At 41.3% G+C, this 18,520-nt stretch overlaps 1 protein-coding gene across 3 annotated transcripts in view; it reads left to right on the forward strand.

Annotated features, from left to right (window-relative positions):
• PRKG1 (protein kinase cGMP-dependent 1) overlaps positions 1-18,520 on the forward strand; it is a 1,174,838-nt gene that overhangs the window by 953,286 nt on the left and 203,032 nt on the right. For all 3 annotated transcript variants that reach the window (XM_040435670.1, XM_040435671.1, XM_040435669.1), the window contains exons 6-7: positions 403-480; positions 11,218-11,312. In XM_040435670.1, coding sequence (XP_040291604.1) covers positions 403-480; positions 11,218-11,312 — 173 coding nt within the window. The remainder of the gene's footprint in view (positions 1-402; positions 481-11,217; positions 11,313-18,520) is intronic.

The raw sequence follows: 18,520 nt of genomic DNA on the forward strand, positions 1-18,520 counted from the left end.
TTGTCTAGTTGTATCATAATGGTCATGTCATCTTCTGTTGATCACATCATATGTATGGATAATAGTTGGGACCGGTCCCTGGATGATCGGACGCACCACTTCTCACCCTCTCCGGTAACGCATACAGGTAATTGCTCTGCTTTGTGTTCATGTAGCAGCAGAATGTGGACAGTTCATGATAAATGTAGACACAATGCAGAGAGGCTGGAGGCGATTAAAATCTATATTGTAGACACTTGTATGACGGTTTACTCACTGTGAGCTTATTGTATTTGTGGATCAGTGGATTCCTCGACACTTGCAGGTTTCAGCTGTAATACGTCCCTGAGGTATACTGTGTGAAACGGCCTGACTACGAGGCAAATTATAATAACATAATCCTTTCTGCTCTATTTTTTGTAGACTCACTATGAATGTGGAGAGTACATTATCAGACAGGGTGCTCGAGGGGACACTTTCTTCATCATCAGCAAAGGGAAGGTAAGCTCCCTTCACCTCTTGAAGTCTACGCTCCATTTGAACTCATAATCACGTACTTAGGGAATGCAATGCCAATCAAATATTTCCTCCAAGCGCTTTATGGTTTCAGTTTATACAATTTAATTAATGCTGCTAGCATGACGTTGGGGCGAATGGATGGAGTTTGAGACAAGGTGAGATACAGTTCAATAAAAACGTGAAAAAAAATGTTTGTAGATACAGCTGATGAGGGACTTGCTGGGCGCTAGGTACTTAACTCTGTGGATTTCGATTTTAGTCCTTCTTTGAAATTAATTTTTCATGGTGAACTTGAGAATAAATTACCAGTCCTGTATGCTGTTGAAAACAGTCATCATAGACTTTTAGCAGAGGGCAGTTTTAATTTCAACTGTTGGATGCAAATTTCACCAGATTTACATGCAACGGTCGTTTGACAAGTATATGAGAGACAAAGGGAGGATTTATGAAGCCCTGTAATCCAGTTTTTGGGTGTAAAAAGGTTGCAAATTTTGGTGCATGCCATTTTCATGCATATTACGGCAGCACAGTCTTAAGGAAAACTGACTTTGATTAGAAATGGATGCATTTCTGTAAATTCGATTGGAGTCCATTTCGACCAAATCGACCACCCGATTCAATTCAGTCTGAAATCCTTTCAACCAGAATCAAAATTGCTTCAGTTGCGCTGAAAAGCTGCAGATGACCTTCTGGTCTCTCTCCCAGAATTCTCTCAAATCAAATCACCTAAAATTTTGATTCTATAGAATCTGGATTTAAAAAAATAATAATTCATGTCGAATTTTGATTCTATAGGATTGATTCACTTACTCTATCTCTGCTCATGGAAAAATATTCTCTATATTTAAACAGGTCCACAATTCTGTGCTAGTGGTCAGAACTTCATTTTTCTGATACAGAGCTACAATGATAGTATTTATATAATTAATAAAGTAATTAGAGATGAGCGAATTTCATGTTATGAAATTGGTTCACGCTTCGTTTGGTGGTAAAAGCAGAATTGCGTTATGGATTCCGTTACCATGGACCAGACCGCAATTTTATGATGAAATGCATAACGGAATGCCTTTAGAGGCATTCCGTATTCCGTCATAATACAAATCTATGGCCTGCATAACGGATCGGTCCTGTTTCCGTTATGCAGGAGAAGACTCCTCTGCATAAAGGAAACTGAACGGATCCATTATGCAGCCCATAGACTTCCATTATAACAGAATGAATAACGGAATGCCTCTAAAGAGATTCCGTTATGCATTCCGTCATAGAATTGCGTTATGGTCCGTGATAACGGAATCCATCACAGAATTCTGCTTTTATTACCAAACGAAGCGTGAACGAATTTCAAAATTTGAAATTCGCTCATCTCTAAGACTTCTTTCACACTTCCGGACGCAAACGGATGCATTTGTCAGACGGATCCGTCTCTCTGGTGTGATCCGGAAAAACGGATTCCGGTATTTATCTTTTTCACATTTCTAATGGTCTGCGCATGCGCGGACTGGAAGAACGGATCCGTCAATGCGTCAATTTTAATGCAGGATCCGGCACGAATACATTTCAATGGATTAATGGCGGATCCAGAATTCCGGCAAGTGTTCAGGATTTTTGGCCGGAGAGAAAATGCAGCATGCTGCGGTATTTCCTCTGGCCAAAAAACGTAAGAGGGACTGAACTGATGCATCCTGAACGGAATACTCTCTATTCAGAATGCATTAGGATAAAACTGATCAGTTTTATTAATGGTATTGAGCTCCTGTGATGGAACTCTATACCGGAAAACAAAAATGCTAGTGTGAAAGTACCCTAAGGCTGCGTTCACACGGGCAAGTATTCCACGCGGGTGCAATGCGGTAGGTGAACGTATTGCACCCGCACTGAATCCCGACCCATTCATTTCAATGGGGCTGTTCAGATGAGCGGTGATTTTCACGCATCACTTGTGCGTTGCGTGAAAATCGCAGCATGCTCTATATTCTGCGTTTTTCACGCAACAGAGGCCCCATAGAAATGAATAGGGTTGCGTTAAAATCGCAGGCATCCGCAAGCAAGTGCGGATGGTGTGCGATTTTCACGCATGGTTGCTAGGTGACAGTCTATTCACTATATTATTTTCCCTTATAACATGGTTATAAGGGAAAATAATAGTATTCTAAATACAGAATGCATAGTACAATAGCGCTGGAGGGGTTAAAAAAAAAATTAACTCACCTTCTCCTCTTGTTCGCGTAGTTCCCGGTCTCTTCTTTACTTCTTTAATGATGAACTACCGGCCAGGACCTGTGGTGACGTCAGATCACATGTGATTGGAGCATGTGATCTGACGTCACCAAAGGTCCTTTAGCCCACAGCTCATTGTTAAAGAAGTAAAGAAGAGACCGGGAACTACGCGAACAAGAGGAGAAGATGAGTTAATTTTTTTAATTTTTTTTAACCCTCAATTGATCACCTACTATGCATTCTGTTTTCAGAATGCTATTATTTTCCCTTATAACCATGTTATAAGGGAAAATAATACAATCTACACAACACCGAAACCAAACCTGAACTTCTGTGAAGAAGTTCGGGTCTGGGTACCACAGTCGGTTTTTTATCACGCGCGTGCAAAACACATTGCACCCGCGCAATATAAACTGAACATCGGAATGCAAAACTGACTGCAATTGCATTCCTACTCGCGCGGGTTTGCCGCAATACACCGGGACGCATCCGGACCTAATCCGGACACGATCGTGTGAACCCAGCCTAAGGCATAATGGTTAATATATTTGTTTTATCTTATTCTCCTGCATAAAGCTAATTATTAAATTCCAATATACAAAGAAGACCAAGTAAAATGATGAAGGGCATGGAGGATCTTAGCTATAAGGAAAGATTAAAAGAATTAAAATTAGTTTTGAGAAGACACATCAAAGGGGGCATGAGTAATATGTATAAATATATAAGTGACCTGTAAAAATGCAGCATGCAGTATTTTCTCCGGCCAAAAAACGTAAGAGGGACTGAACTGATGCATCCTGAACAGATTGCTCTCCATTCAGAATGCATTAGAATAAAGCCTCATTCACATCAGTGTTTTGGTCATTGATTTACATCAGTGTATTTGAGACAAAACCAGGAATGCAGCCTCCACAGACATCAGGTATAATGGAAATATCTGCACCTTTTCTGTGTTTAGAGTCACACCTGGTTTTGGCTCACAATCACTGATGGAAATCGCTGACCGAACACTGACGTGTGAATGAGGTTCAAAACTGATCTTTTTTTTTTCTGGTATTGAGCCTCTAGGACGGAACTGAATACTGGAAAAGAAAAACGCTAGTGTGAAAGTACCCTAAAAGTAATCAAATGATAAAATTCTGTCTGCTTGCAGCCACTACTTGACGGAGCTTGGGCATTTACCATATGCATTTATTAATTGAAAATAAATAATAATAATAATAATAATAATAATAATAAATAATAATGATAATAATATTATTATTATTATTATTATTATTATTATTATTATTAATAATATAAACCCTTTAAGTACCAGGCCACTTTTCACCTTAAATCCCAGGCCGATTTTTGCAAATCTGACATGTGTCACTTTATGTGGTAATAACTTTGGAACGCTTTTACTTATCCAAGCCATTCTGAGATTGTTTTCTCGTGACACATTGTAATTCATTACCTTGGTAAGTTTGAGTCAATATATTTCACCTTTATTTCACCTTTATTTATAAAATAACCAAAAATTTACCAAAAATTTGGAAACATTCACAATTTTCTAAATTTGAATTTCTCTACTTTTGAGACTGATAGTAATACCTCAAAAAATAGTTATCAATCAACATTCCATATATGTCTGCTTGATGTTGGCATAATTTTGTAAATGTCATAAAAAAAATTAGGACGTTAAAAGGCTTAGAAGTTTAGAAGCAATTTTTCAAATTTTCAACAAAATTTCCCAAACCATTTTTTTAACCACCGATTCAGTTATAAAGTGTTTTTGAGGTGGCTTACGTAATGTAAACCACCCATAAATGACCCCTATTTTAGAAACTATACCCCTCAAATTATTCAAAACTGATATTACAAACTTTGTTAACCCTTGAGGTGTTCCACAAGAATTAAAGGAAAATGGAGGGAAAATTTTAAAATGTCACTTTTTTGGTAGATTGTTTATGTGGATCAATTTTTTCTTACAACACAGCAAGGGTTAACAGCAAAATAAACCTCAATATATATTACTCTGATTCTGCAGTTTACAGAAATACCCCATATGTGGCGGTAAACTGCTCTATGGGCACGTGTCTGTCACAGCTGTGTCTCGGTCCCTGTGTTGTTTGCCTTGACACGTTTGCCGTGCATGCTGGTTGCCTGGGGCAACGTGTAGTTTATGCAGCATAGTGTACACTTCTTCTTTAAGGTTTATTTTCCTTCCCTGTCTGTGTCTGGTGCTTGTGGGGTTAACTACTTGGCTGGGTGTGGTCACTAGGTGCTTATATTGCCTGTGGCTGGTAACCTGGAGTTTAGTTGTCCTCCAGCCTCTGTTGGTGCTGGAGCTATGCTCCTGTCCTGGGTATTCCATCTGCCCAGTTATTGAGGGCCACCTAGTGAGACATCAATGTCATCCCGTTGCTACCATGTCTTCCTACCTTACCCGTTTCTATGTATTGTATTGTTTATGTTCAGGGTTTGTGTTGTAGGTATAGTTGTTCCATCTGTGGTCTGTTTTGGTGTGTATGGTCCTGCATGGATTCTAGCACTCCCCTGTCTGTGCCTTGAGAGGGCTACTGGGCTCCCCGAATGGGGAACAACAAGTCAGTGAGCAGCTCTGCATGGGGCTGCCATGCACCCTGTCCACATGGGGGTCCAGGCAGTTACTGCTGTGTTTGTTTTCCTTCATGTTGCTGCGGCAGGTAAGTGCTAGTTGTTCTGGGTTCTTACTTGCCGATCCAGTTGCTTTTTACTGTCTTCCCCTTTCCATGCATCTAGGACGGTGGGAGACTCCTGTTCATCTTGGTGGAACAGGTCGTCTCTAGTTCCTAACATTTTTCCAGGGATCATCAGGGCAACTCATAGTCCGAGGTTCTAGTGTATGAACCGTCCTACCATCTAGGTCCGCTCATATGGATAGGGGTCAGGTCTAAAATGAGGGTAGCATTAGGAGGTGCCCTGCTCCCTTTCCCGGTGTCTAGGCCTAGTTTATTTTACCGTTTACCTTCGGTGTTTGGTGGGGAGTCTCCACTGACTCCTAACCATGACAGTGGTAGTGGTCAGAAGGAAAGAAGCACCCTATGGATTTTGGAGGCAGATTTTGCTAGAATGGCTTTCAGGCACCACTTTGGATTTGAAGAGACCCTGACGTACCCCTACAGTGGAAAGCCTCAAAAAGTGACCACATTTTGACAACTACACCCCTTAAAGAATATAATAAGGGGGTACTGAGCACTTTGACCCCCTAAGCGTAAAAATGAAAAGTTTCATTTCTTCCAATAAAATGATGCTTTAGCCCCAAATTTTTCATTTTCACAAGGGGCAACAGGAGAAAAAGCACCCCATAATTTGTTGCCCATTTATGCCTGAATACGGCAACACCCCATATGTGGTGGTAAAATGCTGTGGGGGCACATGGCAGTACTCAGAATGGAAGGAGTGCCATATGGCTTTTGCAGTGCAGATTTTGATGGATATGTTTATGGGTGCCATTGGTTTTAATTTTTTTTAATGATGTGTGGGCTAATTTTTTGTGGGATGAGGTGATGGTTTGATTGGTACCACTTTGGGGTGCATAAGACTTTTTGATCGCTTGGTATTAAACTTTTTGTGAGGCAAGGTGAAAAAAATTGCTTTTTTGACACAGTTTTTGTTTTTTTATTTTTTACGGCATTCAGTTGACTAGGTGGATCATGTAATATTTTTATAGAGCTAGTTGATACGGATGCGGCCGATACCTAATATGGCTACTTTTCTTTTTTCCCAATTTTTTAATTTTTTTTTAATTTACTTTATTTTGGGAGAAGGACCCTTTTTTTTTTTTTACTTAAAACTTAAAAAAAAATTGTAAAACTTGATTTTTTTAACTTCTTTTTTCGCAATTTTTTGTCCCACTTTGGGACTTCAACTTTTGGGGGTCTGATCCCCTTTACAAAGCATTACAATACTTCAGTATAGGTATGGCGCTAGAAACTGGACAGAAATCCCAGCTCCGTACAGCTACGGCGCTCTGATCAGGCGGGCACAGGAGCTGCAGGGGTCCGGCAGTCCCTGATAGCCGGACCCCTGCTGTAGGCGCCGGCATCGGTGAAAACACTGATGCCGGCGCATACAGCAGGGGTCCGGCTATCAGGGACTGCCGGACTCCTGCAGCTCCTGTGTATCCGCCCGATCAAAGCGCCGTAGCTGTACGGAGCTAGGATTTCTGTCCAGTTTCTAGCCCCATTCATGTACGGTGCTAGTATCCTATGAGTTAATTAATAAATGCATATGGTAAATGCCCAAGCTCCCTCTAGTGGTGGCTGCAAGCAGACAGAATTTTATCATTTGATTACTTTATGAATTATTATATATAATAAACTTTTGAACTCTATATATCACAGGGTACACACAGCCAAAATGTGTCACTTAAATATATGTCTATGCAGGAGTTTTAGTCAATATCTAACTGAGCTTCAACTGATACAAATATATTCTAAAAGATAATTTAAAACATTTTTTTTGAGGATTCTGGATGTAAAGGAACAATTTAGCTTTATTTAACTGTTTTTACCAAAAGCAGTAGGCCAAGCAAACCATTACATTTCAATACCATTAGTAACTAATTAAGGAGCATGTGTTAACATAAGTAATATATCTGAAATGTCTGCCCAATTAAGAATGATTTGTCAATAAAATACAAAAAGGAAACATTACATCATGAATGATAATTATTTATTGCAGCCTACAACTGAATATTCATAAAAACACACACCATATAATGTTTTTCTTAAAACACAATGCATTCACTACTGTATGAAATAGGGACATATACCCACAATATTTAACTTAAGATGATTTGCTTTATTCTCAAGTTACTGAAATGAGGTGTAAGGTAACACATGGACAACAGTGGCGCTGTTCCTAAAAAAAAAAAGGAATTGGCCATCACACACATTGGTGGCATATCGCTAAGCTGCCACCAATGTCAGATAGAGGCAGGTCCCACCTCTGGGACCAGCACCTGTCTCTAGAACGGGGACCCCGAAACAAAGGAGAGCATGCCACACATGCACGGCAAGCTCTCCACTTCTATGGAAGTTCTGAAAAAAGTTGAGCGTATGGGAGGTAAAACCTGCCAAAATTAAAATTAAATTGAAAAACCTAAAATTGTAATTAAAATAATGTTTTAATGTTTTAATTTCATCTAGTGTCTGCAAAATGCATGCCAAAATTAAAAAGAGAATTCCTCCATTTATATTTTATTTTCCAAGTCCAGTGTGAGTAATAAGTGTCAAAAATAAATGTAAAAGTAAATGGCCTTTTTCATTTTAAATTTGTCAATTAATTCTTCTCTTCCTATAGTGGGATTTCCATGTAAAAATCATAAATCAAATGAAAACACCAAGCAAAAGCTGAAAATGGTAGATTGAGAAATGTCATCTCTTGCAGGCATTTTCCCTGCCAAAAGTCAAATGAAAAAAAAGGCCCAATTAAATTTTCATTTTAACGTTGTACTAACATTCAGATTCATTTAAATGAGCAGCAGTGGGCGTGGTGCAGCATGCAAAATGCTGTTATTTAATTCCTGACTGTATAGACAGTGACTCTGTATGTCTACTAGAGGGCGCTGTGTTTCTCCACATTTCCAACAGCTAACACAGGATCCAGTTTATCATTCCAATAGATGGCGCTGTGACAGTGAACTCTTAGTACTGTGCTGAATGCATGGGATAAGATTATGAGTCTAAGGACTCATGCACATGAACGTTGTTTTGTGGTCCGTTTTTAATGGATCCAGTGTTCCGTATCTGAGTTTTTATTTTCTCTGATTTAAGTCCTCTCCGTTCCGTTATTCCACAAAACATATCCGTATAGTTTCCATATACGATCCGTTTTTTGCGGATCGTAAACGGAAACAGTAACTTATTAATCAGAAAAAATAGCGGACGAAATGCGGATGACATACGGATGTGTTCCGTATTTTTTGTGGGGCCTCGGACCGTGATTTGCAAACAATAAGACATGCACTACTTTTTTGCATAAACGGAAATACGGAAACGGAATGCACATGGAGTACCATCCGTTGTTTTTGCGGATTTATTGAAGTGAATGGTTCCGCATATGGTCCATAAAAAGAACGGAACGGAAGCGTAAAGAAAATACATTTGTGTGCATGAGCCCTAATAGATGGTGTCCTTTTTTTTGAGGAGTGAATTATACTAGGATTGTCATAATATCAACTCTGCTGCCCTGTTAACCCCCTAGATGCCGTGGTGCCTAATCACCCGCAGCATCTATGGGGTTAATCCGCTCTGCCATAGTTGAGTGAGGATGTGGTGGACATTGCTCCAGAAAAGTGCCAAGAAGCTTAAAAAGTCGCAAATTATGATACACATACAGTATGTCATGCGCCATAATCGGTGACTTCACATCACTATAGTGGCATAAAACGATTAGTAAATGTCCTCCATTGCGTCTGTGTGACAAAAAATCTGGGTGCATGACTTGCAGAAACGTGGAGCATCCTTGGCATCACTGCGGATTGGTGGGAGAGTTTAGACCCCCATGATCAGTATTGATATCCTACAATAGCGCTCAGCAACCTTTGGCCAGGAACGCAGCTATAGTGTAGCTATGTCCTATTCTTGTCCATGTTGCAGACAAGGAGAGGCATTGTTACAATGGATCCGCAAAAAAAACCAAAAAAACTGATGCAATATGGATGACGTCATCTGTATTTTTTGTGGATCCATGTTTTGCGGACCGTAAAATACGTGCATTTGTATGCATGAGCCCTTAGGGTAAGGGCTTAGGCACACGACTGCATGTATTTTGTGGTCCACAAAAACTGGATCCGCAAAAAATATGGATGACATCCGTGTGCATTTCGTATTTTGCGGAACGGAACAGCTGGCCCCTAATAGAACAGTCCTATCCTTGTCCTAATGTGGCCAATAATAGGACATGTTCTATTAACAGGGCAGCAGAGTTGATGATATAATCTTAATCCTAGTATAATTCACTCCTCAAAAAGAGGGCACCATCTATTAGACTCATAATCTTATCCCATGCATTCAGCACAGTACTAAGAGTTCACTGTCACAGCTCCATCTATTGGAATGATAAACTTGATCCTGTGTTAGCTGTTGGAGATGTGGAGAAGCACAGCGCCCTGTAGTAGACATACTGTCTGTTCAGTCAGGAACTAAATAACAGCATTTTGCATGCTGCACCACGCCCACTGCTGCTCATTTAAATGAATCTGAATGTTAGTACAACGTTAAAATGAAGATTCTAATAGGCTTTCTTTTTCATTTGACTTTTGGCAGGGAAAATGCCTGCAAGAGATGAAATTGAAATCTCAATCTACCATTTTCAGCTTCTACTTGGTGTTTTCATTTGATTTATGATTTTGACATGAAAAACCCACTATAGTAAGAGGAGAATTAATTGACAAAGTGGAAATTTAAAAAGAATATTTACTTTTACATTTATTTTTGACACTTATTACCCACACTGGACTTGGAAAAGAAAATTCAAATGGAGGAATTGAATTTTCTTTTTAATTTTGACATGCATTTTGCAGACACTAGATAAAATTAAAATGTTAAAATGTTATTTTAATTATAATTTTAGGTTTTTCAATTTCATTTTAATTTTGGTAGGTTTTACCTCCTATATGAGTGAGCATGGGAAACTCATCCACATGCTACATAAAAAGATTCCCCCAGACTTATTCCAAAATCTTGCAGAACGCCTTCCCAGAGGAGTGGAAGCTGTTTTAGCTGCAAAGGGAGTATCAACACCATGTTAATGCCTCTGATTTAGGCCTCATGCACAAGGCCGTTGCTTGGCCATTCAGTGCATTGGGGGTCACAATTTATGGTCTCCAATGCACGGGCCACTATCCGTGCGGCCACCACAGACGGATGAAGACCCATTCAACTTGAATGGGTTTGTGATCTGTCCGCACTGCAAAAAAACAGAACATGTTCTATATTCTTGCGGTGCAGAGGCACAGAGAGAAACCATATGGAAGCACTCAGTGGTGCTGTGCCTCCTTTCCACACCACTCCTTCCAGATTGCGGACCCATTCAAGCGAATGGGTCCGCATCTGTGATGTGGTAAGCACACGGCCGGTGCCCGTATTGCGGACTTGCTGTTTGTGGGATGCAATATGGGCGCGGACGGCAACAGCCGTGTGCATGAGGCCTTGTAATGGAATGTCATAACAGTAGGTGTAACATGTAGATGTCTCACTGCTTGAGTCCATTAGTTTGCATACCCATTTGCTCCAAAGGACGATAAAAATAAATGTTTTAAATAATTGCATTACACTGAGCAGGAGAAAAAAAATCCTCTTTTGTACGGCGGTATGGAACCGTACGGTCGTTCTTGAGCATGGAGAAGTACATTTTGGAGGTTTTGACAACCAGTCTATCTTCATTGTCTGCAAATTCTACCTTCTATCAGTCAATTTCCTTGCGTCTTTCATGTGCTAAAGGTTTGAGAAAACAAATGCTTCTTTTTGACAGGTGAATGTAACAAGAGAAGATACGCCGGGTGAAGATCCAATATTTCTCCGCACTTTAGGAAAAGGTGACTGGTTTGGAGAGAAAGCTCTTCAAGGGTAAATTATATAAATTTTCTCTATTTTTAGCCATCTGTTTTCCTACAGAATTTAAAAGGGTTCTCCAGGAATTAAGAAAATGAAAGTACTTAAATATTACTTTATTAAAAATATATTCCTAAATACCTTTCATTAGCTATAATGGCTCATTTTGTCTAGGGAGCAAACATTAGGAAAAATAAAATGGCCGCAGTCCTATTAGTACACACAAAACCTGTCCTAATCACACAGAACTGAGCTAAAGAGCTGCCTCATCCTCCTCTCTGCTGGCCAGGGATTATGATCCTAAATACAGTTTAATTTGATCTTCAGTGGAATCTCTGTAGGAATGGAGTTCATGAGGAGACATGAGGTACAGAGAGGAGGTCTGTCCTGTCCATCCTCTCTTTACTTCAGTTGTTTCCTCATGAACTCCGTTCCTATAGAGATTTAGCTGAAGATCTTATCATCTGTATTCAGGATTATAATCCCTGGCAAGCAGAGCAGAGAGGAGGAAGAGGCAGCTCTTTAGCGCAGTGTTGTAAAGTAACTTGTCCTGCTGTGTGATTAAGGGCCCTTGCACACAACCGTATGCCCTCTGAGATATACGGTCCGTGAGCAGGCCATATGTACCGGAGCGGCATTGATCGTGCGCAAAGGAGCACACAGCATTATAGATTACAATGATGCTGTGGACGTCGGGCCGCCCATATGAGTGCGGGACAATAGTCCCACGGACGTCCACAGCATCATTGTAATCTATGATCCCAGACCGTATATCTCGGAGGGCATACGGTTGTGTGCAAGGGCCCTAAGACAGGTTTTGTGTGTACTAATAGGACAGCGGCCATTTTATTTCGCCTGATGATTGCTCCCTAGACAAAATGAGGCATTATAACTAATGAAAAGTATTTGGGAATATATTTATAATAAAGTAATATTTAAGTATTTTTATTTTCTTATTTTCCCGGAAAACCCCTTTAAATAGAAATTTTACAACTAAGGGTACTTTCACACTTGCGGCAGAGAATTCTGGCAGGCATTTCCGTCGCCGAAACTGCCTGCCGGATCTGGCAATCCGGACGCAAACTGATAGCATTTGTCAGACAAATGCATTGAAATACCGGATCCGTCTCTCCAGTGTCATCCGGAAAACGGATCTGGTCTAAATTATTTTTTTTTGCATTTTTAAAGGTCTGCGCATGCGCAGACCAGAAAGCCGGATTTGTTTTGCTGGAATACTTAATGCCGGATCCGCCACTAATTCTATTCAATGTAAATTAATCCGGCATTCCGGCAAGTGATCAGTATTTTTGGCAGAGAAAACTGCAGCATGCTGCGGAATTTTCTCCATACAAAAAACGTAAGAGGGACTGAACTGATGCATCCTGAACGGATTGCTCTCCATTCAGAATGCATTAGGATAAAACTGATCAGGTTTTTTTACGGTATTGAGTTCCTGTGATGGAACTCAATACCGAAAAACAAAAACGCTAGTGTGAAAGTACCCTAAGGCATAATAGTTAATATAAATGTTTTATCTTATTCTCCTGCATAAAGCTAATTATTACATTTCAAGATACATAGAAGAGCAAGTAAAATGATGAAGGGCATGGAGGATCTTAGCTATAAGGAAAGATTAAAAGAATTAAAATTTGTTTTGAGAAGACACATCAAAGGGGGCATGATTAATATGTATAAATATATAAGTGGCCTGTACAAAAAATATGGTGAAAAAATATTCCATGGAAAATCTCAAGGGACTTTCACTCTGAAAAACATGTTAAACAGGGGCGTAACTATAATTCATAGGGCCCCGTAGCAAAATAAGATGGGCCCAATGCCCTAGTGTAAGAAAATTAAAACAGTAGCATAAGCAGCAAAAATTATAGGTACGTATCATAGCAAACTATATAAAAAAAACACATTACGGCAAAATGCTGTAGGAGTATAGTTACTCCTATGGTGTTCAGTATTCATAGCTGGACATCTGTGCAATAATCTACTTAAAATGACACTTCCATCTGAAAGGGATTTCTTATTTGAAACTTAATATTCATAGAAAACAATGTTTTTGTTTTAGAATTTCTAGCTGTTTTTATTTTGGCAGTAAAATAGGAGTCAACACAAATGATAAGACCTCCTATAAAGGTAGGTAATTCATTGTCAGTTTACTGCTGCTGTGAGGGGAAGATGTTATCTGCAAAATAATCCTCATTGTAATGCTAGGTGTAGAATTGAGACAGTATGAAAGCTCTATTGTTCTTTTGATAGGCCCAGATAAAGATGCCCACAGAAGAGCATTCCATAGATGATACAGGGGGCTCTCTAGTTTTAGTAAGGCCCTGAATGAGTTAAGTGGGACTGCCTGTCGTGCCAAAAGTCCATACAAATGGGAAGTTAAAGAGCCTTTTTTGTTAAAAATACATAGACTATTTACATATAGACTGTTACTATAGGATAAAGAAATTTTGATGGAAGTGTCCCTTTAAGAAACTGGTGAGAGCAGGGGTGTACACAGATCTAATAGAGACCTCTAGCGATACTTAGCCCTAGCATGGGCCCCCCTTCCCCACCCAGTTTCCCAATATGTTTGCGACAGTCACCTTTAGATTAGTAATTATTTTTTTTTTATTAAGTGGAAACCATTTTAATAAAAAAAAATAAAAAATTAATTAACAAAGACTCCCTCCACTTCTACGTTGAAAAAAGTTGGACAGGTGCTAAATAAATATGGCGTTTATTCTGAACACCATATTTTTCAATGTATTTACACTAGACAACTAGCAAAATACACTGATAAGGGCGGGTTCACATCAGCGTTAGGCCTCTTGCACACGAACGTGTGCTGCCCGTGCCCGTTCTGTGGACCACAAATTGCGGTCCGCAAAGTACGGGCACCGACCATGGGCCAGCCGCATGTGGATCACGGATCCATTCACTTGAATGGGGTCCGCGATCCGTCCGTTCCGCAAAAAGATAGCACAAGTTCTATCTTTTTACGGAACGGAAACCCCACGAAAGCACTCTGTAGTGCTTCCGTTCCGTACCGCATCTCTGGATTTGCGGACCCATTCAAGTGAATGGGTCCGCATCCGTGATGCAGAATGCACACGGCCGGTTTCCCGTGTATTGTGAACCATGGGGGACACACGATGGTGTGCAAGAGGCCTTATGGATTCCATTTATGTTTTCCATTATAACATGATTATAACGGAAAATAACGGAATCCATAAGATGGAAGTCAAAACGGAAACCTTTAAGAGGCATTCCGTTTTGATCCTTCTTAATACAAGTCTATGGGCAGCAGAACGGATCCGTCTGATACCCGTTATGCAAGACGGAAAACAAAGTCCTGTCGGCAGGACTTTTTTTTCCGTTCTGCATAAGGAGAACCAGACGGATCCGTTATGATTCCCATAGACTTCTATTATGACGGAAAGCAAAACGGAAAGCCTTTTAAAGGCTTCCGTTTTGCATTCCGTCATAATACAAGTCTATGGGCAGCAAAACGGATTCGTCCTGGTTTCTGTTATGCAGGACTGGATTCCTGCAAAATGGAAATCAGGACGGATCCGTTCTGCTGCCCATAAACTTGTATTGTGAAGGATCAAAACGGAGTGCCTCTTAAAGGCTTCCTTTTTGATTTCCGTCTTATGGATTCCGTTATTTTCCGTTATAATCATGTTGTAATGGAAAACATAAACGGAATCCATAACGGTGATGTGAACAAGCCCTTAATCTCCTGCACACAGTCATGTCCCTGCATTGTAGGAATTCATACTGTTTATGTCACAGATAATGTGCAGTTCCGCATAATCACATATTTCACCAAATGGATAATAAACAGTGATGTCACAAGAGAGAGATGGGAGGTCACAGCACATGTGGTAGGGTTACATCGCACATGTGGTACATCGTAAAAGAATTAACGGTACAGGAATAAATCGTCCCAATGACCCCAGAGTTCACAGTAAGGCCTCATGCACACGACCGTTTTTTTTTTGTGGTCCGCAAAAACGGGTTCCGTTTTTCCGTGATCCATGACCGTTTTTTCGTCCGTGGGTCTTCCTTGATTTTTGGAGGATCCACGGACATGAAAAAAAAGTCGTTTTGGTGTCCGCCTGGCCGTGCGGAGCCAAACGGATCCGTCCTGAATTACAATGTAAGTCAATGGGGACGGATCCGTTTGACGTTGACACAATATGGTGCAATTTCAAACGGATCCGTCCCCCATTGACTTTCAATGTAAAGTCAGGAGTTAATATACCATAGGATCGGAGTTTTCTCCAATCCGATGGTATATTTTAACTTGAAGCGTCCCCATCACCATGGGAACGCCTCTATGTTAGAATATACCATCGGATTTGAGTTACATCGTGAAACTCAGATCCGACAGTATATTCTAACACAGAGGCGTTCCCATAGTGATGGGGACGCTTCTAGTTAGAATATACTACGAACTGTGTACATGACTGCCCCCTGCTGCCTGGCAGCACCCGATCTTTTACAGGGGGCTGTGATCAGCACAATTAACCCTTCAGGTGCCGCACCTGAAGGGGTTAATTGTGCGTATCATAGCCCCCTATAAGAGATCAGGGGCTGCCAGGCAGCAGGGGGCAGACCCCCCTCCCTCCCCAGTTTGAATATCATTGGTGGCTAGTGTGTGGCCTCCCCTCTCCCCCCCCTGCCCGATCATTGGTGGCAGCGGAGATTCCGACCGGAGTCCCAGTTTAATCGCTCTGGGGCTCCGATCAGTAACCATGGCAACCAGGACGCTACTGCAGGCCTGGTTGCCATGGTTACTTAGCAATATTGCAATATTAGAAGCATCATACTTACCTGCTGGCTGCTGCGCTGTCTGTGTCCAGCTGGGAGCTCCTCCTACTGGTAAGTGACAGGTCTGTGCGGCGCATTGCTTAATGATCTGTCACTTACCAGTAGGAGGAGCTCCCGGCCGGACACAGACAGCACAGCAGCCAGCAGGTAAGTATGATGCTTCTAATATTGTAATATTGCTAAGTAACCATGGCAACCAGGCCTGCAGTAGCATCCTGGTTGCCATGGTTACCGATCAGAGCCCCAGAGCGATTAAACTGGGACTCCGATCGGAATATCCGCTGCCACCAATGATCGGGGGGGGGGGGAGGCCGCACACTGGCCACCAATGATATTAATACAATAGAGGGTGGCCGGGGGGGGGGGGCCACACACTGGCCACCAATGATATTACAATAGAGGGAGGGGGGTTGCCCAGGGAGGCCGCACACTGGCCACCAATGATATTACAATAGGGGGGGAGGGGCAGGGGGGGCACTGGCCACCAATGATATTCAAACTGGGGAGGGAGGGGGGTCTGCCCCCTGCTTCCTGGCAGCCCCTGATCTCTTATAGGGGGCTATGATATGCACAATTAACCCCTCAGGTGCAGCACCTGAGGGGTTAATTGTGCGGATCACAGCCCCCTGTAAGAGATCGGGTGCTGCCAGGCAGCAGGGGGCAGTCATGTACACAGTTCGTAGTACATTCTAACTAGAAGCGTCCCCATCACTATGGGAACGCCTCTGTGTTAGAATATACTGTCAGATATGAGTTTTCACGAAGTGAAAACTCATCTCTGAAAAAGCTTTTATGCAGACGGACCTTCGGATCCGTCTGTATGAAAGTAACCTACGGCCACGGATCACGGACGCGGATGCCAATCTTGTGTGCATCCGTGTTCTTTCACGGACCCATTGACTTGAATGGGTCCGTGAACCGTTGTCCGTCAAAAAAATAGGACAGGTCCTATTTTTTTGACGGACAAGAAACACGGATCACGGATGCGGCTGCAAAACGGTGCATTTTCCGATTTTTCCACGGACCCATTGAAAGTCAATGGGTCCGCAAAAAAAAAAACGGAAAACGGCACAATGGCCACGGATGCACACAACGGTCGTGTGCATGAGGCCTAAATTTGTGTATGTGTGTAAGCGATTAAAGGATTTATCCCATCTGGACATTTTGGTACATCCGATAGGTGCAGATCTCGAGAACCGGGTCCCATCTTTCGCCATCATGAATGGGAAGGTGGACGTGTTTCTGCGTCTCTCTCCATGTACTTGTATGGAAGTTCTGAAAATAGCTGGAACTCCCCTACCTATTGGTCCCCTGCCCCGGATATGCCATAAATGTCCAAATGAGACTACCCCTTTAAGAATCAAATAAACAAGCCCTCGAATGTATTTCTGGCATGCTAAGCTGACAGACCTTCTTCTTTTTAAAATTACAGAGCATTTTTCTGTGTTGACAGGACAAGTACTCAGAAAAAGCCAAAGCTATACGTGATATTTGGCAGTTCTTCATTTACTAATCTGACAGTCACAAAGAGCAATACAGATATCTTTGGAGCAGAACTTCTCCACAAAGAATACAAAAACCATGCCTGATACCCTGTAGGCAAAATCAGAATAAGCCACCTAATGGATTTATATTACCTAGACCAGGCATGCTCACCCTGCGGCCCTCCAGCTGTTGTAAAACTACAACTCCCACAATGCCCTGCTGTAGGCTGTTTGGGCATGCTGGAAGTTGTAGTTTTGCAACAGCTGAAGGGCCGCAGGCTCAGCATGCCTGACCTAGACCATAAAATAAAATAGCGCAAATATACTGTGCGTTACCGACATATGAAAAATAGCTGTTTCCTATACTTTATACCATAGGGCAATCAGGTAGATCCGGTTTCTGAATGTAACAATTTTAGTATTCTTCACCAGTTTTGTTTATTTGATATTTTCCTCTTTTTTTAAATTGTTTTCTGCTTAGATCGATAGCTTTTAGGAGAACATAATTTAACATTCGTCTCACTTGGCTTCAAGTTTCTCACATTTGTGTGGAACAATATAAGGGAGCATGAAACAATTGCCTGTCTGATTGAATCACTTCTTTTTCCAAGAGCCGATGGCGTATACCAAGTTTGTGGTTATACCAGCAGCACCCTATTGGTGTAAAAGCAAATTCTTTGCCAGGTGATGCAAAAAGTAGTGATGAACGAAGTATTCAAAAATTAGATTTGACTGCTTCGCCAAATTTAGCAAAAAAATTGTCTTTGCAACAAATTACTTTGTCAGTAGTGGGTGCAATGACAGGGAGCGGCGATTGAGGGAAGTATGATTTTTTTTATTTTTTACCACCATTCAGTGAAAATTGATTCGCTACCACGAAGCACAAGTAAATTCAGCTTTGCGGCA

Source organism: Bufo bufo, chromosome 6, assembly GCF_905171765.1.
Source record: "Bufo bufo chromosome 6, aBufBuf1.1, whole genome shotgun sequence".
Lineage (NCBI taxonomy): Eukaryota > Metazoa > Chordata > Amphibia > Anura > Bufonidae > Bufo > Bufo bufo.